We start from the raw sequence: 27531 nt of genomic DNA, 5'->3' as shown, positions 1-27531 counted from the left end.
TAATTTAAGCCAAGTTTGTTCTATTAGTTTAATGGCATTGACGAAATAGAAACTTGTATAAATGCCTGTTAATTAACAAATCATTGAATTAAAATATATGAGCTGAAACCTAGTTAAAATCTGAAGTTACTATCTGCATGTAGTAAGCAGGTAGTAAGTAAGACAGTTTCATAAAGGGATATTTTTTGTTGTCTCAGTTATTTGTGGGGTTTCTCTGAGTAAATTTCAAGACCCTTGATGTAGCACATTTTGGTGATGTGGGAGGAGGGATGGAAGAGTGCTTTATCTCTGGAGGGTTTTCTTTCTCAGCTCTTAGGAAGGTACAGCTCAGAAATGTTCTAGCCAGTATAAAAAGGAGATAGTGTATCCTTCTAACCCCTAAGAATTCATTGGTGGGTCTCCCAGATGCAGGAAGAAAGTCAGCAGAAGATGGTTTTCTTAAGACTTTTATGCTCTGTTTTGTTCTATAAAGAAGTTTATTTGCCCAACATGTCATTAGTAGCATTTATTTTATAATCCTAGAATTCAAATTTCAGCTCAGAAGTTACTTACTTAAATATTCCTTCACCATGGTCAAATCCTAAATAATTTTCCCCAGAACAATTAGCTTTATATTTTGGGGGAAAATTGATTAATCTATCAAATTTCTCTAGAACTCAAGCTCTGTGAAGACAGGAACCAATATCTAATTTTGCTTGCCACTATATCCCCAGGGTCTGGTACAGAGTCTTATGGATAACAGGTTGCTAATAAGTAAATGATTGGGAAGCCACTTTTCCCTAGGGGCATTTGTTGAGTTCAACGAATTCTAACTATCAGTTTGATAATCTTGAAAGATGATAGGAACAGAAATCACCTCACCCAGGGTGGGGAGACTAACAAGAGATGCTCCTTACAACAAAATTGAACCCAGTGGCTATGCAATGAGAATGAATTGGAAATGAACCATCTCTTATGAGGAGTTTTAATCTGAGATTTACCTGGGGTTCTAGAAAACTCTGGCAGTAGTCTTCAAGAATGTGTACCGTCTGGCACCAGTCCCGGCTCTTTCCTCTGTGGTCTCCAGTCGCATCCCACTCTGCCCTTCCCTCACTTCACACCAGCCACACCAGCCTCCTTGACACTCCTCAAATGTGCCAGAGATCCTCCTGCTTTCAAGTCTTTGCACTAACAGTTCCCTCTAGCTTTTGACTCAGTTTGCATAATGAAAATCAATTTTGGTTTGAAAGTGACACTTAGGCATTACCATATTTTTTACATGTTCCATATTTCTTCAAAATTATCAAGGATAATTTTAGCCTTTCATAGGCAGTTGAAACTGAGTGATGGGTACATGCAACCCCTTACACTGTTCTCTCAACTATATATAAAACAAAATAAAAGCCTCTCCAGTGATCCTCAGGCGCAACATTGAGAAGCATTGGTCTATAACAGGGGTCCCCAAACTATGGCCTGTGGGCTGCATGCTGGTCTCTGAGACCATTTATCCGGCCCCCACCGCACTTCCAGAAGGGGCACCTCTTTCATTGGTGGACAGTGAAAGTGCAAAGCACGGCGTCGCTCACGTACAGTACTACTTCCAGTGATGCGGGACACACGCCTCACGGCTCCGGAAGTGCATCATATCACTTGTTATGGCTAGCAGTGACAAATATGGAACCAGACATTGACCATATCATTAGCCAAAAGCAGGCCCATAGTTCCCATTTAAATACTGGTCAGTTTGTTGATTTAAATTTACTTGCTCTTTGTATTGCATTTGTTCCCATTTTGTTTTTTTACTTTAAAATAAGATATGTGCAGTGTGCATAGAAATTTGTTCATAGTTTTTTTTTTTATAGTCTGGCCCTCCAACGGTCTGAGGGACAGTGAACTGGACCCCTGTGTAAAAAGTTTGGGGACCCCTGGTCTATAATCTCCAAAGTAGATCATTCTGCCCATAAATATAATAATTGAGACATTTGAAAACTATCTTAATGAATTAAAATGATACTCTAAGACAGTGGTCTCCAACTTTTTTGGGGCCATGGACCGGTTTAATGTCAGAAAATATTTTCACGGACCGGCCTTTAGGGTGGGACGGATAAATGTATCACATGACCGAGACAAGTGTCAAGAGTGAGTCTTAGACAGATGTAACAGAGGGAATCTGGTCATTTTTTAAAAATAAAACATCGTTCAGATTTAAATATAAATAAAACAAAAATAATGTAGGTTATTTATTCTTTCTCTGCGGACCTGTGCCAAATGGCCCATGGACTGGTACCGGTCCACAGCCTGGGGGTTGGGGACCACTGCTCTAAGATGAAAAATATCAAATTTCTTTTTTTTTCTTTTTTAGTGAGAGGAAGGGAGGCAGAAACAATTCCTGCATGCGCCCTGACCAGGATCCACCCAGCAAGCCCCTTAATAGGCCAATAATCTTCCCATTTGGAACATTGCTCTGTTGCTCAGCAACCAAGCTATTCTTACTGCCTGAGGAAGAGGCCATGGAGCCATTTTCAGTGCCCAGGGCCAGCTTGCTCCAATTGAGCCATGGCTGAGGGAGGGGAAGAGGAAGAGAGAGAGAGAGAGAGAGAGAGAGAGAGAGAGAGGTGAGAGGGGGAGGAGTGAAGAAACAGATGGTCACTTCTCCTGTGTGCCCTGACCAAGACTCAAACCTGGACCAACACTCTAATGCTGAGCCAACTAGCCAGGGTCCAAATTTATTTTCAAAAATACAAAGGAGAAATATGCATTTGAATTTACTTGGCAATATATGTTAACAATAAAAACACCTGTTTCATGTTCTATTTATCTTAACTCCCAACCAATGTGGTGTCCACAAGAAGGGGAAGATTCTGGCCCTTGGTTTGCAGAACCAGAAACCTAGCATGAGAACATGTGAAACGTGTACCGCAGACTCAATCTTCCTAACTCAATGGAAAGGCTTATTAACAATGACACCCTGTACAGATGGAAAATACAGGGCTTCTTACTGTCAACTTACCTCAGAGCTCTAGAAGAGTGATTTCCCGTTTGAGGTCTTACCACAACTTTCATTAATGCTTAATGATTTGTGGGGTAAAGTACAGAGCATGGAGGAATGAAATATTCTTCAAATGAACTAATATCTAAATCTGAAAATATTATCAAAGATGATGTTTTCTATTTAAAAAATAAACTACCCAAATAAATTTATTGGTATGAAAAATACTTGTTAGTGAACCTGACAAAGAAAAATCAAACCATTACCTTATTTTTGCCATAGGAATGAGAATCTATAACAGTTTAATTTAGTTTTGGGGAAGTGGGACCACATGCGTTCTATCAGAAATGGCTACTGGGATGATTAGATTTGACCTGCACTCCCCTCAAAAGACTGGGGAAACTGTAGAGCCATGCTCCTCTGCACACTGTTCCCACTCCTGCTCACCAGATGGCTACTGATGACACCAAGTTCTTGGATCACTATACTCAGGTCTTCGTGTAATTTGACTACTGCATGTTTAACCTCCCCTAGAAGAGCCTGAATGGAACTGTGTGTTCCAGGCTCCCTGGGAAGGCTTCTGGTTGTCTGAAAACTAGAACAGGACAGAGAGGTAAAGTGGTCTACATTTGGGGTGGAAAACTTTACCAAATTCCTGCTGGAAATATGACTTATCTTCTTTTCAGCAGAATCAGAATTATCTGGAAGAATTTCCAGTAGATCGAAGCTGTCAGGTTCTTCATTAGAAGACATTGGGCCCCTAGGAACAAAGGGGCAACAAACCCGGGCTATCTTATCTTTATCCGTAGAGGAAGAGTGTTGATGGGACAAAGTCCAGCAGCAGGAAGGTCCAGCCAAAACCGGAGGTAAGAGAGGAACAGACTTTGCTGGAGAGGCGGAGTCAGGTGATGACACGGATAAGGTAGAAAAGGAGGATGTTCCCTCAGAGGTGGTTGAAACTAAAATGTATAAATGAGAAAGATTATGCAACACACAAAAGAGAGTGCAAGCTAAAATAATTTTACAATATAAAATCTGATCTGAAAGGTCTCAACATAAATATATTACTAAAAATTTTATGTGCTAAATAATCATAATAAACCTAAATAAACCCAAAGCAGGAAATATAGAAAATCTAAAGATGTATTATACATCAATAATACCATGGAAATGAAACTAAAATAAAATTATCAATATTCATCTTCACTCTCAGATCTTGACTAACATATTTTTACACTCTACCTATTGGTGATAGCAGAAAAGTATTATACTCTCTGTTGTACTGGTGGCATTTTAAGTTGGCATTTAAAATAGGAAGTCTGAGAAACCTAAAACATAGATTCCTTCTTCTTTTTTCTTCCTACAGAGACTACTATGGCAAAATGAACAACCAACTGCAACTACCAAAAGTTGTGAAACTAATGTTTTTCTCTCAATAGTCAAATATAGTCAAGACTGAAGTTCAGTCCATCTGTGATCCAGAACACTAGCACACACATACAGTTAATTTTCCATCAAGAAACTATATGTAAAATAAAAAGCATTCTAAACTAATTTTTTATAAAATTAAAGACTTAACAACATTTTAATTTCCTTTCATGAAAAATCAAATTAAATCTCTTCTTTTACGCTTCATTCTAAGTCATTATTTCTCAAGCCATGTTCTGAGGAATACTATGCTCCTGAAGGTGTGAAATGACATCTTGTGGAAACAGGGCTTCTAAATCAAGTCAGACTGGGCAACTGCATATTGTGCTGCCCATCAGGAGATTAACAATGTCCATTTGCACAGTAATTTATTCAAGTATTTTTTCTAAACTTCCTTGGACACGGAACTTTTTCTTGTTTCCTTGGGATATCTATGTACATTCATTTATGTATTAGGTGGTACAAATTTGGTTAAATCCAGTTCTAAAGTCTTGGAAACTAACTCTGGTTATGCTATTTAAGTTTAAGAAAATAAAAAAACCCACAACTTATTCTCTATAATTATAGAGAAAAATTAATGCTTACCACTTAGCACACATAATTTTTTGTGCTATAGTATTTTATTTCCTTCACATGTTCATGTCCCTCTAAACCAGCGGTTCTCAACCTATGGGTTGCAACCCCGGCGGGGGTCGAACGACCAAAACACAGGGGTCGCCTAAAGCCATCAGAAATACATATTTTATTTAAGAATGTATTGTATAATAATATTTTCCGATGGCTTTAGGCGACCCCTGTGTTTTGGTTGTTTGACCCCCGCCGGGGTAGCAACCCACAGGTTGAGAACCGCTGCTCTAAACTAAATTGGACCTTTTATACAAAATTACAGCTGGGGTAGGTGGCTTCTATTTTCTGCTTCATAGCTCTCCAGTTCTCAGGGGAAATTCCAATCACAAAACCTTTTTGGGGATGAAATGAGTACTCTCAGCTGATGCAGCAGCAAGATATGAAAAGGAAAGTAGGAACTTCATTGGCACGTGGCCAAAACAAGATGTGCACACTTGAGAATCCAGGTCAGTCTTATCCAGACAGCCCATCCTCAGATTAGAAAGGCTCTGACAGTAATGGGCATGCTAATGACGACAGCCTTAACACAGGCACACTCGCCGCTGCATGTGTGTGCTGTCTGGACCACGGAGTTCTGTCGCCTGACGTTTCCCTACCCCATCCTCCTGTGTTGGCTCTCCTGTTTTCTGTACCCCATGTCTTCCTCTTTCTTGGTTTACTTTCATTTTGGAGTAGCACATTCTCTCGTAGTTCACTGAGAAAGGATGCAGAAGAAGTAGAAGTTTTGAGAACCTACATGTTTGAAGATGTCTGTATCCCAGCCACACTGTCTTTAAGCTGATCCTAGAGCAGCCTAACCATAGCCTGTGTGCCTTGCACCATGTCCTCTGAAAGCCTGAGTCCACTATGTAGCTTTTTCCCTTTGTCTCATAACCACGTCCATCAGTGAGAATGCTAATTCACCAGCTACCCATTTTAACAGATTCAAGAACAAGGTAAAGACTACAGATATGGACGGCACTGAGTAGAAGTTCATGTGGAGCTGAGGAAAGCCAAGAAGGATGATCAGATGCTGAAAAGGAGAAATGTCAGCCTGCCTCCTGATGATGATACTTCTCCACTGCAGGGAAAAAACTGCAACAACCAAGGCACTGTGTAAATTGGTCTGTTGAGGACACTATCAGGAACATAAATAGCAACAATTTGGAAAGCTATGTTTAAGCTACTCAAACTAATAGGAAACTGCTTTCTAGGGAAAATCAGCCATTTATAGAAAACATAATCCAGACAGTTTGATTTTAAAATTTGTGCCTTTCTTGGACAGAATTGTAGTCCCATTCAGTTTGAATCTGCTTGGGCCCTCACTAACTTTGCTTCTGGGACATCAGAATAGAACAAGGCTGTATAGATGGAGCTGCTATCCCAACATTCATTTCTCTGTTGGCATCTCCCCTTCTTACATCAATGAACAAGCCGTATGGGCTCTAGGAAACACTGCAGGTGACGGTTCAGTTTTCTGAGACTTGGTTATCAACTATGGCACAGGTTACCCACTGTTGGCTTTTCTTGCATTTCCTGATATGTCATCTTTGGCACATGGTTACTTAGGTAATCTTACCTGGACACTTCCAAACCTTTGTTGCAACAAAATTCTACACCCCTATTAGAAGCAGTTAAATAGATTTATCTTATGTTAGTTTTTCTCCTAGATCTTGATGATCCAGAAATATTAGCAGACAGCTGCTAGGCTGTTTCCTACCTTACTGATGGTCCAAATGAACAGATTGAAATGGATGTGAAAACAGGAGTTGTGCCCCAACTTGCGAAGCTCTTATAAGCTACTGAATTGTCGCTTGTGACTCCTGCACTAAGAGCCATAGGCAATATTGTCATGGGGCAGATGAACAGACTCAGTTTGTAATAGATATGGGAGCACTTGCCATCTTTCCCAGCCTACTAACAAACTCTATAACTAATATCCAGAAGGAAGCTACAGGGACAATGTCAAACATCATAGCTGGCCACCAGGACCAGATACAGCAAGTTGTGAATCACAGATTAGTCCCATTCCTCATTGATGTTCTCTCCAAGGCAGACTTTAAGACACAAAAGGAAGAAGTGGTGGAACGGTTAACAAATTGTATACCTCGTTCACGTGGCACAATAGAACCACTGATGAACCTCTTAACTGTGAAAGATCCCAAATTATTCTGGTTATTCCAGATGCCATTCCAAACATCTTTCAGACTGCTGAGAAACCAGGTGCAATGAGAAATTTAGTGTAATGATTAAGCATGTATGGGTTTAGACAAAATGGAAGTTCTGAAAAACCACAAAAATGAGCCTGGGTACAAAGCTTCATTAAACTTGATTGAGAAGTATTTCTCTGGAGAGGAAGAGGAAGATCAAAATGTGCTAGAAACTAACTCTGATGACTACCCATTCCGAGTTCAGGATGATACCCCTGGGACCTTTAACTTTTAGATTGTGCAGCTGAGGTATAAAGTTATTTGCTGTGTATTATGTTTGGTATTACTTTGTCTTGCTGTTTCTCTACTAAGAACTCTTTTTAAATGTGATTTGTTATTGTAGCAGCTTTTACAAGCTATACTTGAACAGTTTCCAACTGTATACATAGCATATGAAGCTTCTAGTCTCAGTGGGTTTCTTACATCTATGTGGAATTTTATATCTTGTAGTGTCTTGTAAATAAAGATCACATTTTACTCTCAAAAACAAAGTAAATGTCTGTGTCCTACTTTTAAGCTGAATGATAGTTTGGGTGGATAAAGAATTCTAGGTTGGAAACTCTTTCAGAATTTTGAAGACAAAATTCCACTGTCTTCTTGATTCTGGTGTTGCCACTCAGGAGTTAGAGTCATTCTAATTCTCATTCACTGTATATAAATAACATGCTTTATCTCTAAAGTATTATAGAATTTTCTCTTGTCCCAGCTTTCTGAAGCTTCTCCATGTGCCCCTGAGGAGTACTACTTTCACTCATAGAGGTCAACTGAAAGTCAACTGACTTTTAATCAGGCAACTCATTTCCTTCAGCTTTAGTAAGTTTTCTTTAATTATTTTCTCCTCTGTGTTTTCTCTTTCTGAACCTCTTCTTGTTCAGATGTTAGATCTCCTAGAGTATCTTTAGTTCATTCCTGCAAGGGGCTTAAGTTCTTGTAAGAATAGTTTTCTTACCTCCTGCCTAGAAAATGAAGCTGTGACTCCCAGGGAGCTGATTCCTAGCAGGGAAAGGGGCTGAGTTTTCAGCATTCAGCATTTGTTTGTACATGCTTGCTTAATCCTGTAGTGGGTGTTCTGGTACCCATGCACTTAACTATACCTGAGAGGTCTCATTTCAGAGACCCTCCATCCACCTTCTCCAGAAAACACATCGTCAGACTCCTGCCAGAGGGTGTGGGAGTAGGTGGAGATTCAGAGCAACTGTTTATCTGTTTGGTGAAAAGGAGAAGTCTAAAAATTGAACTGCATTCCAAATAGCTGTTTTAAATTCTCTTTATCTAACACCAACCTCCAATGGAACATGTGAAATAAGTTTTATAATGTGAGGCGAAGAAATCTCGAAGAGGCTAAAAAACTTTCCCAAGATCACAAGGCTAAAATGGGGCAGGGGTTAGTAGACTCAAATTCAAATCTCTGATGTCACAGCATATGATATAAAACCACTGTGTTACACTTCCACACAATTTTACTATATTAGAATTGCTTTTACATTAGAATTATGTTAAATTCTGGGTATAAAATATAGAAGTCAGGCAACCAGGAAAGTGAGGGGATAAGAGAACTTGACATCTTATCCATAAGGAATGGTTGCTAGATAAGCAATCTTTACCCAAAAAGGGTTAGTGGGAGAAAGGATGAGAGGCTATTTTTAATTATTAGAAGGTAGTCACAAAACTTTAATATTTATATTCCATTTCTAATATTGTACATGAGTTAGATCTGGGGTTAATATGTGAAAGTTATAGGAAAATAGGTTTTATCCCAGTTTAAAAATAAAACTTTCTAATGGTTCTTCCCACATTGAATGAGCTGCTCTGGGAAATGGTGAGCTCCCTGATACTCAGGGCTCATGCACAGCGTGTATGGCCATTTGGCAGCACTGTTTCTGGCAAGATGCATGCATCACAGGACAGAACTATATGTCCTTGATGAGATTCTAAAATTCTAGGACCCAAAACATACCTGTTAAATTAATAAGAAACTATTCTAGAAATAGTTTGCTCTGGTCAGTAAGAATGATTTCAATGAGAAACATTTAAGTAGGCCAAGAGGAAACAATATTTGAGTCAAATATTAATTTAGTGTTAACTTATATAATTGAAGATAGCACAGTTATGTTAGTTACATATATACAATGTGGTTAAAATACTTGGAATTTGAAACACCACTACCAGCAGCGACAGCAGTGGCATTGGTGGCAGCAGAATCACCTGGGAGTTTGTTAGAATGAAGGTCTTGGGCCCCACCCCAGACCAACCAATCAGAAACTGAAGATTGGGACCAGAAAACTGAGTTCTAACAAGCCCCCAGGAGTTTCTGGGACGTGTTAACGTTGGAGAATCACGGCTTTCTACTTTATGTCCACCTGTGTTTCCTTTGTAGCTGTAGCAGCTATCTCTAAATGGCTTATCATTGTTTACAGTGTTGCAGCTTTGATCCAGAGGCTCCATGACACCTTTGCTCATAAAGAGCCACTTCATCTCTAATTGCTGCGCATCAATTTACTTTTGTTTCCAAACACTTCACAGCTGTACCAGACACTTAAGGCTGCACTCAGGGGTATATCTCTCTGCCCGCCTGGCTACCCTTCTCTGACTCACTCAGAAGTTATTTGGGTATCTTGTTAACATTCATCCCCTTCATACAGTTTATTCACCAAAGCTGAAGCACAGCAATTATGGCAAATAAGCTGCAATAAGTGGCTGTATTTTAAAACCTCAATGTGTGATATATGCACACCAATTAATGCTGCACTAGCCTGAAGATAGCACCAATAAAACTATCCCAAAGTTATCTCTTGACTTTTTATACTCATGAGTAACAGTGAACCATTATTATGTTACATTATTATTATATTGCAACTTTAAATTTACAAAGCATTTAGAACTATTGGGTGCAAAAATAAAATGATAAATACATTTCCAAAAATATTTTAGAACTTTGCTATAAATGTAAATTTTTCTGTATGCAATTGGTCATTAGTCAATTAAATACTTCAAACAGCTCACTGTAAACCACAGCGCTTTTTTTTCTTTCTCCAATTCATTTCTTTCAATCTTCCTAGCTTATTTACAATGGATGTCAAGTTAGCTATAAATTAAAATATTCTGATTTGTTCCAGTGGTTAAAAAATGTAATATATTACACAAACATTGATAGCAGAATTATTCATAATAGGCAAAAGGGGAAGCAACTCAAATGTCCATCAACTGATGAATGGATAAATAAAATGTGTTTGTCTATGCAATGAAATATTATTTAGCTGTAAAAAGGAGCAAGGTACTGATACATGCTATGAACCTTGAAAACATTACACAAAGTGAAAGAAGACAGACACAAAGACCACATGTTGTGTGATTCCATCATATACAATGTTCAGAATAGGCAAATCCATAGAGACAGAAAGTAGCTTTGTGGTTGCAGGAGTTAGGGAAAGGGAGAAATGGGGAGTGACTGCTAATAAATACAAGTCTTTTGGGGTGATGATAATGTACAGCTAGAAGAGTTGAGGGGGCTGTTTAGGGGCAGGGCAGTAGCTTGGCTGTGACTTCCCAGTGTGACAAGGCTCCTTTCAACATGGTGATTCTGTACCAGCCCGATCAGTGTTCAGAGTTAGCTCAAATGGTTTTCTATCAGTTTCCCATTTCTTTTAGGGAAATGGTTAATTTTTGAACCACTGTTGACCAGTGGTATGTGAAACTTTGAAATGCAAAACCACAGAAGGATGTGTGTGTGATTGGGGCAGGGAGCTAGTATACCATCTTTTCTATTCTCTATCATCCCTAGTGATGTCAGGGCCCGTGAAGACAAGCCATCCATCCTCGCCTCATCATTTCCAGAATCCCTCAAGCAGCCATTTCTCTGCATACTCCCTAGAACATGTCATCACTTGGAACTGCCTCACTCTGAAATCAAGATTACTTTCCTTCTCAATTACTGCCAGTCCCCTCATTCCTTTTACTACTTCTACCCTTTAGGCAAGATAGCAGATTCAATGATCCTTTTATTTTTTCTCACTCTACCAGTGCTTGCCTGGCTCTGCCTCCTTTCTTGTCCAGTCTAGAATTCTATTGTTCATCACTTATTTAAAAAACATTTTCTTTTTCTTAAATGTATCTATTGATTTTTTAGAGAAAGAGAAAGGGAGAGAGAGCAAGCAAGAGACAGAAATATCAATCTGTTTCTGTATGTGCCCTGACTGAGGATCGAACCCAGAACCTCTACATATCTAGACAATGCTCTAACCAAACAAGCTATCTGGGTAGGGCCTTCCATTATCCCTCATTTTAACCACTTTCTTTTCATTTTTTTTAAGTTGAATTTATTTGGGTGACATTGGTTAATGCAATTATATAGGTTTTCAGGTATACAATTCTCTGATACATCATCAGTATACTGTACTGACTTAATCACTTTCTTGCAACTATCATGCTGCTATGTCTTCTGCTTTACCTGCTGCTAATTCCTAATCCAGGAGTCAGCAAACCTGTCTGTAAAGGACCAGATAGTATGAATTTTAAGTTCTGTGGGACATACAGTGTTTATTACAACTATTCAGCTCTATTCTTGTAGCACAAAAGCAGCCAAAGACAATATGCAAACCAATTAGTATGGTTGTATCCAATAAACCTTTGTTTATAAACACAGGTAATGAGCCTGACCTGTGGTGGTGCAGTGGATAAAGCGTCGACCTGGAACGCTGAGGTTGCTGGTTCGAAATCCTGGGCTTGCCTGGTCAAGGCACATATGGGAGTTGATGCTTCCTGCTCCTCCCCCCTTCTTTCTCTTTCTCTTTCTAAAATTAATAAATAAAATCTTAAAAAACAAAAAACAAAACAAAAATAGGCAGTGGACCAGAGTTTGCCCAGAGGCTGTAGTGTGCCAGTCCCTGTCCTAATCCTATGCTAATTTGAATATCTACCTTTTTCATTTCTATCCCCAGGCTGCTCAGCACTACTGGATAAAAGCATAAGACCCCATAAATTAGGACTGCTGCAAATGACCATTCCTTCATTTTATCAGTGCCTTATCAATTCCCTTTTCCATTCTCTAGAGTGGCTATTCTAAATTTTTTTTGAGGGAAGATAGTAGACAGACTCCCACATATGACCCAAATTCCCCCCCACGGCTGGGGCTGATTCTCAAATCAACCAAACTATTTTTAGTGCCTGAGGCTGACACTTGGATCAACTGAGCTATCCTCAGCACCCAGGGCCAATGCTCGAACCAATTGAGCCACTGGCTGAGGGAGGAGAAGAGGGAGAGAAGGGGGAAAGGAAGGGGAAGAGAAGCAGATGGCTGTTTCTCCTGTGTGCCCTGATCAGGAATTGAACCCAGGACATGCTGGGCAGATGCTTTATCCATTGAGCCAACAAGCCAGGGCCAAAAAACCAGGTAGATCCTACAGGTTTGTCCAGGACCTTTGCCTCAAAATTAGTTCATAGTTCCTTTCTACCCCATCATTTCTAACCTCTATACCCTCCTCTACTTAATTCGCCCTGACTCACAATTTTTCACTGTCTTCGATTTAAAAGATGCTTTATTTTCCATTCTGCTACACCCCAACTCACAAGACCTTTTTGCCTTCATCTGGACGGGCTCTGACATCCACCACTCCCAACAACTCACCTGGACTGTCCTTCCCCAAGAATAGTGAGATAGCCCTCAACTTTTCTGGCCAGGCCTTGGCCAAAGATTTAGCTTCCCCCTCCCTCCCAGACTCTACTGTCCTCCAATACGTAGATGACCTCCTCCTATGTAACCCCATGGCACAAATTTCCCAATCCAATAAGTGGCTCCTTCTCAACAACATAACTACCTGGCTCCCCTTGGCTAACAATAAGGCCCAGTTCTCCTCCCCCACTGTCACTTATCATGGCTTTCATCTGTCCCCAGGTAAATGGGAAATCACCACTCAATGAAAACACCTCAGAGATTCTATTCTCTTCCCCACCACTAAACAGGAACTCCTATCTTTCCTTGGTGCCCCGGGTTATTTCCGCATTTGGATCCCCAATTTTGAGTTCATTGCCAAACCCTTATATAAGACTGCATCTGGCCCCCTGCAAGAGCCCATCTTGTTCTCCTCTCTCACCAGAAATGCCTTTTCTCAGTTCAAAGTTGCCCTCACCTCAGTACCTGACCTTACACTCCCTAACCTCACCAAACCCTTTATACTCTACACCCATGAGTCTCAAGGCCTTGCTCTTGGACAGAAATCAGAACCAGATTTCAAGAGGTCACCTATCTCTCTAAGCAACTAGACCCCACAGCCCAGGACTGGCCTTCAAGCTCTTCCCTACTGTGGGAAGAGCCCTACTTGTGGGCTACTGCCCTACTAATCACAAGGCCTCCAAACTCACCTACTCCCAACCCATCATTTTCTACTTGCTTCATGCAGTCATTAGCCTGCTACACAACAAGGCTCCTTTCTTTCTTGGCTCAGCTCACCTCATCCAGTACCAACTCATACTTAGTAACCCTTATATTTCCCTCCTCCAATCACCTGCCTTAACTCCCTCCACTCTCCTTCCCACCAACGTCCTTACATCCCTCTCATGTCTTGAAGAATTAGAGGCTTCCTGCTCCCTCTGTGCCAATCTCTCTGATTCCCTCCTCCTTGATCCTTATTTTTACCTGGTTTGTTGACGGCTCTAGTTACCTTCAAAAGGGTGAACACCACTCTGCTATGCTGTCACCTCAGCCTATGACTAATTGGGGCATACTCTCTACCTCCCAAAAGGCTACACTCATTGCTCTCAACCATACCCTAACTTCAGCTAAGGACCTGTTAACATCTAGACTGATTTCAAATATGCTTTCTAGTCCATTCCCATGCTGTCATCTGGGCTGAAGGTGGCTTTCTCATCACTCAGGGCTCCCCAATTGCACATGCCCCCTTTATCCTCTGCCTTACTGAAGCCCTACAATTACCCACCAAAGTCACAATCCTCCATTGCTGGGGACACCAGAAAGGCCTAGGACTTATTACCCTCAGCAACAAGGCATACTGAGAGGCATGTAGGGCTGCCCTTTCTCGGGAAGCAGCTACTCAACTCCTAGCCATTACCAACATTCAACTCTCTTATACCTCTAAAGAGTGAAATAATTTCTTATAACAAGGTGCCATTTGGGAAGGGCCCTGGCTCACTTCCCAGGGCAAACTCATTTTGCCTACTCACCAGGCCCTCAATATCCTTACCTCCTTCCATAACTTCCTTCACATCAGTCACTAACCTCTACTTGTCTTTCTCTGACTCCTCATTACTCACCCCAACCTGTCATCTCTCCTTGCCCAAACTATTCAGTCTTGCCAGGTCTGCGAAACTTTTAACCCCCAAGAAAATATGCCCTTACCTCTTGGCTCCCTAATGCCACCTGGTTCCTACCCCTGCTAGGACCTCTGACTACTCTAATCTTCCTACTACTCTTTGGGCCCTGCATTTTCAGCTTTCTTTTATCCATTGTCCAATGCTGCATCCAAGTCCGAGGACAAGCATTAACAAACAACAGACCTTCCTAGCCCTAGTGATGCGGGCCTACCCTTACCAATACCATCATCTGCCCTCCTGGCACCGGCCAGACAATAAACCCCCTCAGACAGGTACAGCTCTATGTCTGTAACTCAGCATGAGGAAGTTACAGAAGACAGACCTTCAGCCATATTCCTGAGATTAGTTCCACAGACAGCAAGGGGGAATTGTTAGGCATAAGCTAAAAGTTGTTGCCACCAGCTGCCAGTTTCAGTTAAGATTATGAAAATAACTGACACTAACAAAATTATAATAGCCTAGCCCCAAGCTAGTTTCAGTCAAGTTGTAAAAATAACTAACTAGACATGAATCATGATAGTTTCTGTAAGTTCTAACGGCAGGTTGGAAGGAACCTTCCATCCCCAAGGGCACAAAGAAACTGCAAAACAAAGAACATTCGTGAGAACGTCCACCAAACCGATGGACAAATCTAACCAGATTCCAACACCTGTGCCAACAACCTCTCCCTACCTTTGCTAGGGGTGATTATCATCCTTAAGACTTTCCATCGCTCAAACAAGCCTCAGATAAATATTCTTGATCAATTTTGATCCCCTGTGACTTCGGTCTGGCCATATCTAACATTATCCACTTCATTATAACTAGAAGCAAAAGTTCTCCTGGTTTTAGAGGAACTCTAGCTAATTTTTATAATTAAGTGTATTTGGTACACAGGCAGTGGCCAAAAACTATTTTCAATTATCTTTTTGTGGAATATGTAAAAGAAATTAACCAAAAGTAACAACTTCTCAGGGGACAGCTATGCACATAAGCCATCATAGTCATGACCAGTACTAATTGGTTTCTTCATCAGCAATCTCAGCAGAAGAATTAATTTGGTGACAAAACTAAGAATTAGTTTTATTTTTAAGTGATTCAATTCTAAAAATTCTAGAAAGGTTGGGAAGGAGAATCTTTTATTATTCACTGACCTTACTAGCACCAAGATAAATTTCTTATTATAATATGCTAGCTTCTATTGTTTATATTTATGTGGTACTTTTGACCTGAGTTTGAGACAGCTTAAAAGATTTATAGTATTAAAAACTTTATATTTATATGAGTCAGTAAGCATTATTTTTTAAAATTTGTAATGAATTTTTTAAAATAATTTTATTTTTAATGGGGCGACATCAATAAATCAGGATACATATATTCAAAGATAACAAGTCCAGGTTATCTTGTCGTTCACTTAGTAATGAATTTAATGGGGTGATATTAGTTAATAAAAGTATATAGCTTTCAGGTGTACAATTCAATAATACATGACCTGTATACTGTTTTGTGTGTTTACCACCCCAAAGTAAGCATTATTATAAGGACCAATACAACTAATGACTTACTCTTTGGAAAATGCAGGAGCAAACAAATTATTCTTTTACTAACTTTACAGGAAAAGGTATAATTATAAAATGTCGGCTTTAATAAATGACAGCCAACAACCTAGAACCTCAACTAGCTTTTACTTCTATCATTCAGTCTAAACAATATTGCAACTCTTTAATGTTTTATAAGACAGAAATAGGAAGGAATTCTTCACCCCTTTTTTGCAATGTTTATATATTTTAAAAAGGGCACACATATCTATATTGTGTTTGTATATATACACCAACATACACAATAACCAATTCTTTTTCATATAGTCTTTAAATAAGTAAATTAAATGTCTAACAGAAAGCTTTTATTCATGCCAGTTCTTTCTAATTTGTTCTCCAACAAAATTGCTCAGAACTTGTGCTTTCAGTCAAGCACTTGTAACCCACAATGATGAAGTGCCCATTAGCCTTTTAATAAAAGAGGCCTTTCCTAACTGAGAACTACCACTTTGGTATGCACATTTTAATACCATTGCATGGGGAGTGAAATGAGGGAGCAAACCAGGAGGACAGAAAGCAGAGAAAAATAAATGAGAAATGCTTCAAAAAAGTGTTTTTGCTTGTTTGTGTGTTGTTGTTGTTTTTTAGACTCACCCCCTGTCGTTAAGGTCTTGAGGTTTTCATCACCCATCTGAACAATGTTGGGTTGTACTGGTTTCTGAGAGTCCTTATTGATAACGATTTCCTTCACTGGGTTAGACGTTGTAAATGAGGGAGAGACATAGAGCGTCTCTACAGACGCCTGGTTACAGAAAGTAGAATCTGACTTGGACAGTCTTAAATTTGGGCTGATAGACTCTTCTTTACTTGATGACCAAAATGTTGGTAAAGTTGTCAATGTTTCAGAACTTTTTGCAGCTGATTGCTTTTCTAGAGGCACCTGAAAAGGCTTTTCTGTTACAGTATTTGTAATGGTACTGTCTGATTTCCTGTCTAAACTCACATTTGTCTGCAGAGATGATTTTTCTTCTAAGGGAATAGGTATAACATCTGTAAAATAAGAAATAAGAATGATCATCAAAAAGTAAAACTGAAAACACTCTATTTCAAATCTGTTGCAATTTTAATAAATCAATTTTTTATGCCATAACAAAATTCTCTCCTATTTAGTTGTTTCTATTTTCTTACAATACTTCTATTCTGCCTATTTGAAGTATACATTAGTCATTTGGTGGCTGCCTTCTCTCGTCTCAGTGGAGCACAAGGAAAGGAAAGTTTCAAATAACTTGTCTTAAAATACTTTTCCCTTTACCTACATATCTGTCTCTGAAACCAAATAATTTTAGTACCTTCAAACTTTCACCTTTTTGCAAGATAAACTAGAGAAAATCTGCCATATCATACTGGTCTATCCTTAAAGACTCCTCAGCTGCAAAAAAAAAGAAGTCTTTTTCTCCTGAAATAATGTCTTCTTGTCCCAGTGTCTCTACAAAGCCCATGAAAGAAAATCAGTATATTAGGTAGCAGCCTAATTTTAATAAATTCTTTGTCTACGTGGGAGAAAAGAAGCAGTCTTTCGAAGCTGTTGTGATGATTACTAAAATGTGTTCCATTGGGTCGGAACTCTTTGTCCATTTTGTTCATTAATATCACCAACGTACCTAGAATATAACAAAGTATTTGAACTACAATAGACAAATAATATTATAAATAGGAGGACCTGGAGGAATTATAAGGAACTGAAATTTAAGGTGAATCAGATAGAGGAATATCCCTTGAATCTATGAATTATGACCTTGTTTCACACTGTTATCAACTCTCAGTGCTAGGGCTTACTCTCAAATAGTTTCATCTGAAGCTGAATATAAAAAAAACAAAACTATTTTTAAGAGAGAGAGTTCATGAAATTAGAAGCATAACTAGGTGAGAGAGGGCAAAAGGAAGATTATATCATTTGAAGCTCCCAAAAGAGAAGAGAATACAGGATTGTGTAATTTGCTATCAGGTGTTTATATATCATGATGTACATCAAAACATACCTCATAATGCACACTTATATGCTAGCATCATCACTTTCAGGCTCTGAGTTATTAAAGAAAAGCAAATTTTCTTTGACTCTAAAAACCTTCCTTTCTGTACCATTTGAGAAACGTACATCACTACCCCTACCAGGAATTTCATTTTTATCCCAACCCTCTTATCTCCACATTTTCTCATCCTTTAAAAATCATTTCAAGTATCACCTTCTTTATATCTTTTTCTTTTCTCCCTGGGTCTTATTACTATGTATCTTACCATATCCTGTTTGGAACCTTGTAACTATAACACTTCATCTTATTTGTTACAAGGCTCTGCCCCTACCTGAAAACAGGCTCCTTGAAGAGACCTTATCAGGAGTCATCTTTGTATCCCAGCACCTAACAGTGCAATTCCCACAGGTTGTGTTCAATAAATGTTCTTTGAAAGGACAAACAGAAGCACAGGATAAAGAAAAAGTAATAATGCCTTTGTTTCTCTAAACTGAATATAGTTTACCTAATAATGATTAAAGGAAATGGAAAATTGGTAGATTAAAAACAACTTCTAGAATACTCCTAAATTGCAAATTATCACGTTATATCTAGTTGGTAAAGGTACTGTTAAAAATGCTAATATATTCCTAGTAGAATACTAGGTTTATAATATTCCAAAGTACACGTGTACATCATCACCATATTTACATGAAAGAGTTCCTTAAAAATAAATTTGAGTTAACTATTTTCCACAGACTTTCATTTTACATGTGAGAAAAATGGGGGGAAAAGTCTTTTTCTATAGTAATAGAACCATCTTAAAATTTAGCAATATGTAAACCAAGATAATTCAGAATGTCAATGACTTTCTGATGAAAATATTCATAATAAAACTATCTAAATCTCAAAATTGGAATATATAAAATCACCTATCTAACCATTATTACAATGTTTAGTACAAAACCTTAAAATTTCAAAAGAACAAAAGTATCTCAAAATTCAATGAAATGCCCTGGCCAGTTGGTTCAGTGGTAAGGTGTTGGCCTGGCATGTGGATGTTCCAGGTTCAATTTCTGGTCACAGCATACAGGAGAAGTGACCATCTGCTTCTACCCCTCCCCTCACACTTCCCAGTCTTCTCTCTCTCTCTCTCTCTATTCTCCTCCCTCAGCCATGGCTCGACTGGTTTGAGTACATCGGCCCTAGGTGCTGTGAAGGTTCTGTGGAGACTCTGCCTCAGGCTCTAAAAATAGCTCAGTTGTGAGCATAGCCCCAGATGGGTAGAGCATCAGTCCCACATAGGGGTTGCCGAGTGGATCCCTGTCAGAGCACATGTGGGAGTTTTTGAGTTTTTGTATTTCCCTCCTCTCAGTTGGAAAAGAAGAAAAAAAATTTCAATGAAATAAACCAAACTAAGTCATTCTGTTTTTATCAACCCCTTTCCCCAGTAGTTTAGGGAGAATAGAATGCAACTTCTGGTTGCTCAAACGTTTCTATTTTAACCAGTAACCTTTTTAATAAATAAAATACCATGATCTAAAAGGGAAAAAAAACATGAAAAAAATTATTTTAAATGCACAGTAGATTATCTAAAAGAGAAAATATTTACTTAAACGATGCTAAAGAGGTCAGAAGGTTCTAGAAAGCAAGCTATACTGGGCTTCTCTGCCACTAGCCTTGCTCCACCCCTGTTCATTCTGTGCAACCTGCCAGATTAATCCTCTTCAATTTAATCCCTACTTTAGTTATTTATAGTTCATTTTCAAAAAGCCTTCAAAAACTCACTTGTCTCAGTGAAAAAGTCTAAATTCCTTGAGTTTTAAAGATCCTCCACTGCTTATTTTTGATCACTACTTAGCAGGAAATGAAGCGTCAGTCAGGTCATCCTTTCCATTGCATACCCATGTTCATTCAGGTCGCTTTACCTTCCTTCTCAATGTTAATTTGTGTTTATCTTTATTATCACTGATTTCTTACCCAGCGCTCTAACCCTAGAACACCCTCTTTCCCTTTTCTATCCATTTAAATCTATCAATTCCTCAAGGCCCATCTCAAATAATTACTTCTTCTGGAAGCTACTTCTAAATCCTGTCTATCACACCACTCCCTGGTGGTCTAGTGGTTAGGATTCAGCACTCAAATCACATCTATCCCTTCATCCTAATCCTTAGCCTCTCTGAAATAATAAATATTTATTTCTGTAAACTCATTTTTCCCCACTTAATTTTATGTTGTATAGCGCTTATCCCACATTCTGACTTTATAGCCTTCACCATGTACATTGGAGGTATGCAAATGTTTTTTAACTTTAATAATTCCTCAATTATAAGTGATCTAATATAAATTTTATATATTGATTTTGTATATAAAGATGTATACTATATATTAAGACTAAAAATAAGAATGATCAATCAAGAAACACTTATTGAGCACCTACTGTTTGTACTGAATTGTATTAGACTTTGGAGACATACATAAGTGGAAGTCATAGTTCCTATTGTCAGTAAACTTAAGATCAAGTGTGAATTTTATAGAGAAAGGTAGACAGATAGGTAGAAACAAAGACTAAATATATGTATTATAGATAGGTCCTTGCATATATGTATACATGCACACACACGAAAGTATCAGGGTGGGGCAAAAGTAGGTTTATAGTTGTGAGTATGCAAACACAGTTTATTCTTGTATTATTATTTATTAATTATTATATTATTTTCCATTCAAACAACCATAAAGCTACTTTTACCCCACCCTATGTGATAAACACATAAAAATAATAAAAGTTATTAAATAATAATAGTTAAATTTCATAATGTATCAAAGATTGTAGTTTCTCAATAAATGAGTGAATATAAAGAATATATAATAACAGTAAAATGCTTCAGTTTGGATTCTCTTAAAAGCAGACTCTGAGAAAAAGACTGAGATGTAGGCAGTTGACTTGGAAGGTTATCGAGAATACAAAGTGAGGGAATGGGAAAGGTAAAGTAAAAACAGGAATGAAAGCCAATAGAGTGTATTATTGACCAGGTTTACTATTAATGGGGACAAATGAGGCTCAGTCCTGGTGGGAGGCTCAGAATTATCCTCTCAGGAGTGAGAAGGTGGAGTATTATCCAATGAATCACTTTCACTGGTTGAGGGCTGCCCCTACAAACACAAAATCTTTGGCATTTCTAGGCTGCCCTTCACTTAGGCTGAACAAGTCTCACAGCTCAGAAACAAAAACAAAAACAAAAACAAAACAACAACAACAACAAAAACTCTCTCAGGCAAAGCAGAAAGACACGAGCCCTCTCAGTGTATATAGGAACTGGTCAGCAAATCTGCAGTTGTATTCAAGGGTAGACCAAGAGAATATGGGTGGGGCAGCAATAGCAGTTGCTACAAGATATCAATATATTCATATATCTCCTCTTCTTCCCCCCAAACCAATAATGACAGAATTGAAATAAAAAGGTATAAACCTAAAAGGGAAATTAGAAAAGAAGAGAAGACAACAAAAGATGGAAAATGTCAATAAATTGTAGGAAAAGGAAAAATTGATGGAGTGAAGAAGCATAGCCCCCAATTCCTGTAGAGGGGAAAGCCAATGTGAAAGAAACCAATTCTTATCACAGAACTCCAAAAGCTTTAGGAATTGGAGGACAGGATACCTTGGAATTCTGGAAGCTTTATGATTTTTTTTGTTTTGGAAGAGGATCTTAATTTGTACAAAAGATACAGAATTTTTTTTTGTTGCCAAGATGTTCAAATATATGTAGAAGAATGTGTATTGATTCTGAGTAGCCGATAGATGAGTTGTGTCAGTTATTAAGCTATTGTCCTTAGCTTTGTGATACTGGGGTGGGACACCACAAACCACATTTTTGTTTTGCCAGCTATCTATTTGTTAGATTCTGCCAACAGGAGATGCTAGAGGAAGACTGGAAGGCTGGAGTAGGAAGAAATTACTTGCTCCTTCCTATTTCCTTCCTGCTCCTGACAGCATCACCTCTACACTGCTTCTTCACTCCATCAGCAGCATTCTTTCCAGTTGCATTCCCCCCCACCCGACATCTGTAGAAGCAGTCTTACCATCCTCCCTTAATAATATTAGCCCCAGCCAATCAACCCTTCTTCCCTCCAAGAAGCATGGGTCACAGAGTTTTGGGTCACCACACCACAAAGCTAATTTTTTTTAAAGCTAAATTTTTATAATTCCAACATCTACACTTTGCTCCTCCAGCTCTAGAACTGGTACTTCATCTTTACAGTTGCTACCTCCATGATATCTGGCATTCTCTTTTAACTTTTTAATATCCAATCAACATCCTTTATGTTACATTCTCTCTTTTGAATTATATTTTTGTTTATAATGACAGAGTAGTTCCCATTGGACCAACAGTCCTGTAGATAACAGCTAGAAACTCTAAACAATATATAAAGTACCAACTAACTAAAGGTACCATAGAGCAACCAAAAGTAAGCAGGAACTATGCGAAATCAACATTTGGAAGAAAGGAAGAGCACTGAGTAAGTTTCTTGTTTTTCCAATCCATTGCTGAAGTTCTAGTCAGCTCTATACAGGGTATTAAAATTGTTTAAACCTACAGTTTCACTGGCTTGAAGATCTAGAGAACAGGGTTAGGAGTTACCACAACAATGGAAAGTGAGGGGATAAATCCAAATAAAGAGAGCCACCAAGGAGACCATACTTACTATTATCATAGTCAGGGGATAAATCCAAATAAAGAGAGCCACCAAGGAGGCCATACTTACTATTATCATAGTCAAACTACTGACAAGACATAAAAAATAAATCTTGAAACTATCCAGAGAAAGATGATACATTATACACAAGGGAAGAATTATATGACAGCCAACTTTTCACCCTAAACAATGGAGGCCAGGAGATAATGTGATGTCATATTTTTAAATAATGAAAAGTAGTAAACTGTCAATGCATAATTCTATATATAGCAATAATATTCTTCAAAACTGCAGGCAAAATTAAAACATTTTTAAGAGGAACAAAAACTAAGAGAATTAATTGCTAAGAGGTCTTTATAACAAGAAATGCCTAAGGAAATACTTTGGGTTGAAGAAACATACCAGATGGAAAGTTGGCGCTTTGGGAAGAAGTGAGGAGTGCTAGAAATGGTAAATAAGAAGGTAAATAGAAAAGATTATTTTTCCTCTTAATTTCTTAAAATATATATGACTGTTTACAAATTATAACACTGTATGAAGTAGTATGACAAATACAAATATAACATATAACACCTATAGTATAAAGATGGGGGGTGAATTGGACCTATGGTTTCAAGATTCTAACATTTCATATGAGGTAGTGATATGATGGGACTGTAAAATGTTAGATACACTGCTCACAAAAATTAGGGGATATTTTATAGCTTCATATTCATTTTGAAATATCCCCTACTTATGCTCATAAAAATTAGGGAATATTTCACTGTTTCATATTCATTTTAAAATATCCCCTAATTTTTGTGAGCAGTATATATAATTTAATCCCTAGAGAAAATACTAGAATTAATGCAAAGAGATATAACTAAGAAGCTAATTTATAAGTTAAAATAGAATTTAAAAGTATTGAATTACCAAGGGGGTGGGGGGTGAGGGTGTTATATCGAGTGGGACACTTGAATCCATGTTAACACAATAAATTAAAATTAATAAAAAAAATGTTAAAAAACAAAGTATTGAGCCTGACCAGGCGGTGGTGCAGTGGATAGAGCATCGGATTGGGATACGGAGGACCCAGGTTCGAGACCCCGAGGTTGCCAGCTTGAGCGTGGGCTCATCTGGCTTGAGCAAAAAAGCTCACCAGCTTGGACCCAAGGTCGCTGGCTCAAGCAAGGGGTTACTCAGTCTGCTGAAGGCCCACGGTCAAGGCACGTATGAGAAAGCAATCAATGAACAACTAAGGTGTTGCAACGAAAAACTAATGATTGATGCTTCTCATCTCTTTCTGTTCCTGTCTGTCTGTCCCTATTTATCCCTCTCTCTGACTCTCTCTCTGTCACTATAAAAAAAAAAAAAAGGATTGAATTAGCTCAAGAGAAAGCAGCACTTAAAGAACAGAGGAACAAAATACAGGTAGGACAAACAGATGGGACAAGCAGAAAGTAAAATAGTAAACCAAAATCTAACTGTATCAATAATTCTACTAAAATGCAAATTATAAAGCATAAACTTTCACACTGGATAAAAAACAAGATCCCATTATATGCTGTATACAAGAGACACAGCTTGAAAACAAAGTCACACATAAGCGGAAGACTTGAAAAAAATACATCATGCAACAAGAAACATAAAAAAGCTGAGTGGCTACCTTAATATCGGATAATATAGGCTTGAAAACAAGGGGTATTACTAGAGAATAAAAAGGACATTTTATAATGACAAAAGGGCCACACATCTGGGAGATACAAAATTATAAATATGTATATGCCTAATAATAGAGCTACAAATAAATGGAGCAAAAACTCACAGAATTTAAAAAAAATTAGACAAATCCCACTATCTCACATTTAGCAATTTTGACACCCCTATCTATCAGCAACTAATAATATCAGTATGGGCCTGATCGGTGGTGGCGCAGTGGATAAAGCGTCGACCTGGAATACTGAGGTCACTGGTTCGAAACTCTTGGCTTGCCTGGTCAAGGTACATATGGTAGTTGATGCCTCCTACTTCTCTCCCCTTCTCTCTCTCTCTCTCTCTCTCTCTCTCTCTCTCTCTCTCTCTCTCCTCTCTAACATGAATAAATTTAAAAAATGTAAAAAAAAATCAGTATGAATATAGAAGAGGTAAACAACACTATCATTTATCTTGACTTAATCAACTTCTACAAAACACCACACCTACCCACTGCATAATACACATTTTTTTTTGCAAGTTGCAAGTGCACATAATATTTCTACCATGAAAGACTGCATGGTGGGCCATAAAACAAGTCTCAGTAGACTTTAAAAGCTTGAAATCTAACATTAAGTTCTCTGACCACAGTGGAATTGGATTAGAAATAAATAACAATAATTCACTTAGAAAAAAATTTCCCGCCTGACCTGCAGTGGCGCAGTGATAAAGCTTTGACCTGGAACACTGAGGTCATCAGTTCGAAACCCTGGGCTTGCCTAGTCAAGGCATATATGGGAGTTGATGCTTCCTGCTCCCTCCCTCTCTCTCTCCTATCTCTCTCTCTCTCTCTCTTCTCTCTAAATAAATGAATAAATAAAATCTTTAAAAATTTTTTCCCAAATATTTGGAAAATTTTAAATACACTTCATAAATCCATGGGTTGAAGAGGAATTTTCCTGTTAACATAACTGGTGACAATTAGACTTTTGGCTAAGCTGGAACAGGGACTGGATTTAACCTGCTGCTTAAAACAACTAAAAGATCTGGACAAAACAAATGAAACAGCATTTCCAGACATTGCATTCAGGCAGGACAGGACAGTGAGTTCTGAAAGAGGAAAACAACGTGAGCCCTAGCTTTTCCCAGCATGCTGCCTACAGAGTTCCCAAGCCACAGAGTAGGAAATGGAAACCCAGGAGGAGTGCAGTGTTCTTCCTGAGCTGAGGAGATGGAGCTGGGAGTCTAGAGAGGCAGAGTACCAGTGAGACCTCTAAGATCTGTTCTCAGTATATGCAGGTGAGGAAACTACCTGAAGCTAGGGCAACCACCCCTGAAACAAACAGTAGGCATAATCCTCAGAGCACATTCGGGCTGGGAGTTCATGCTTCTACCAGCCTGTGGATACCTTGTCATTCATGGGACACTGGTGAGAGTAACATACTGTCAGTGGGGCTGGAAAATAGTGCAGCTGCTTTGGGAAACAGTTTGCTCCTCAAAAAGTTAAACCTAGAATTGTTAAATGACCTAGCCATTCCACTTCTAGGTATTTGCCCAAAAGAAAACAAAGCATAACTTCTCATAATGACTTCACAAATGTTTATAGAAACTTTATTTGTAACAGTCAAAATCTGAAAACTACCCAAATGTCCATTAGCAGGTGAATGAATAAATTATAGTATATTCATATAATGAAAAACTACTCAGTGAAAAAACTTAATGAATTAGTGATACGTATAATGACATGGATAAACTTCAAAAAATTATGCCAGACAGTAAAAGAAACCTGACAAAAAAGTACCTACTATATGATTCCACATATAGAAAATGCAAGCTAATCTCTAGTGACAGAAAGTTCCCCTAGCCTAAAATATCCTTCATCTCTACCCTTCCACTTCAAAAATTGCTTCATTTTTCTACACTCAACCTCCTTTGTGAAACCTTTTCTTTATCCTCCAAGTTAAAACAAATCCCTCTTTTCTTTGCTTTTGCTTAATACAATGTGAATATTTATATTTTCACTTATTTCATTATTTCAAATATTATTAATTCATTTGATAAATATTTATCAAGTACAAGGATGTGGCAGGCACTATTCTAAGCTATGATAACAGTAGTAAACAAAATTGTTGTTTATGACTTGTTATAATTTCTTGTTTAGAGGCCTGTCACCTCCAATATACTGCAAACCCCTTCAAGGCACACATCTTGATCAATTTGTTACATCTAAAAGTGACTACCAAAGTACCTGACAGTCGTTTGATAAATGTTTGTTCAATAAATCATTATCTGAAATCATTCAAAATAAACTCTAATCATTAAAATAAACTCAATTTTAATTCAGTCTTTTTGTGATAGACAGGAGAACCTGAGACTTCCAGGACCACACAATGGTTAAAGGGCAAAAGTAGGACTAGAACCCCAGGTTCCTGAATCTAAATCAATGCCTTTTTTTTAAGCGAGAGAGACAGAAAGATAGAGAGAGGGACAGATAGAGAGAGACAGGAAGAGAGACAGACAAGAAGCATCAGTTCTTTGTTGTGGCACCTTAGTTGTTCATTGATTGCTTTCTCACATGGACCTTGACTGAGGGGCCTCTAGCAGAGCAAGTGACCCCTTGCTCAAGCCAGCGACATTGGGCTCAAGCCAGCGACATTGGGCTCAAGCCAGCAACCTTTGGGCTCAAGCCAGTGACCATGGAGTCATGTCTATGATCCCACACTCAAGCCAGAGACCCTGCACTCAAGCTGGTGAGCCCACGCGCTAGCCGTATGAGTCCATGCTCAAGCTGGCAACCTCAGAATTTTGAACCTGGGTCCTCTGCATTTCAGGCTGATGCTCTATCCACTGCACTACCACCTGGTCAGGCTAAATCAATGATCTTTTTTACTAGGGGAATATAGACAGGAATAAAAAATCTTGTAGAAACTATTGTACCAAGTACTTCTTTACCTATAATTGTTAGGGTTCATAACTGAAGTGACTGAAGTTCACATTAGGATCACTCCATTTGTCCCTAGGGACAAATGCTTTCAGGGATGCAGTTCCTGTAGAGGGGCACTGAGTTAAGTATACAGTTGGCCCATGTACCTTGAACCACA

At 38.5% G+C, this 27531-nt stretch overlaps 1 protein-coding gene and 1 pseudogene across 1 annotated transcript in view; one reads left to right on the top strand and one right to left on the bottom strand.

Annotated features, from left to right (window-relative positions):
* Positions 1 to 3331: 3331 nt before the first annotated feature.
* ENTHD1 (ENTH domain containing 1) overlaps positions 3332 to 27531 on the bottom strand; it is a 144700-nt gene continuing 120500 nt past the window's right edge. Inside the window, exons 5-6 of the mRNA XM_066253077.1 lie at positions 16710 to 17105; positions 3332 to 3927 (exon numbers count right to left, since the gene is read on the bottom strand). Coding sequence (XP_066109174.1) covers positions 3332 to 3927; positions 16710 to 17105 — 992 coding nt within the window. The remainder of the gene's footprint in view (positions 3928 to 16709; positions 17106 to 27531) is intronic.
* Positions 5388 to 7447, top strand: LOC136320985 (importin subunit alpha-1 pseudogene; annotated as a pseudogene).

This window comes from Saccopteryx bilineata, chromosome 1 (genome assembly GCF_036850765.1).
Source record: "Saccopteryx bilineata isolate mSacBil1 chromosome 1, mSacBil1_pri_phased_curated, whole genome shotgun sequence".
NCBI lineage: Eukaryota > Metazoa > Chordata > Mammalia > Chiroptera > Emballonuridae > Saccopteryx > Saccopteryx bilineata.
This window is presented reverse-complemented; position numbering and strand designations above follow the sequence as displayed.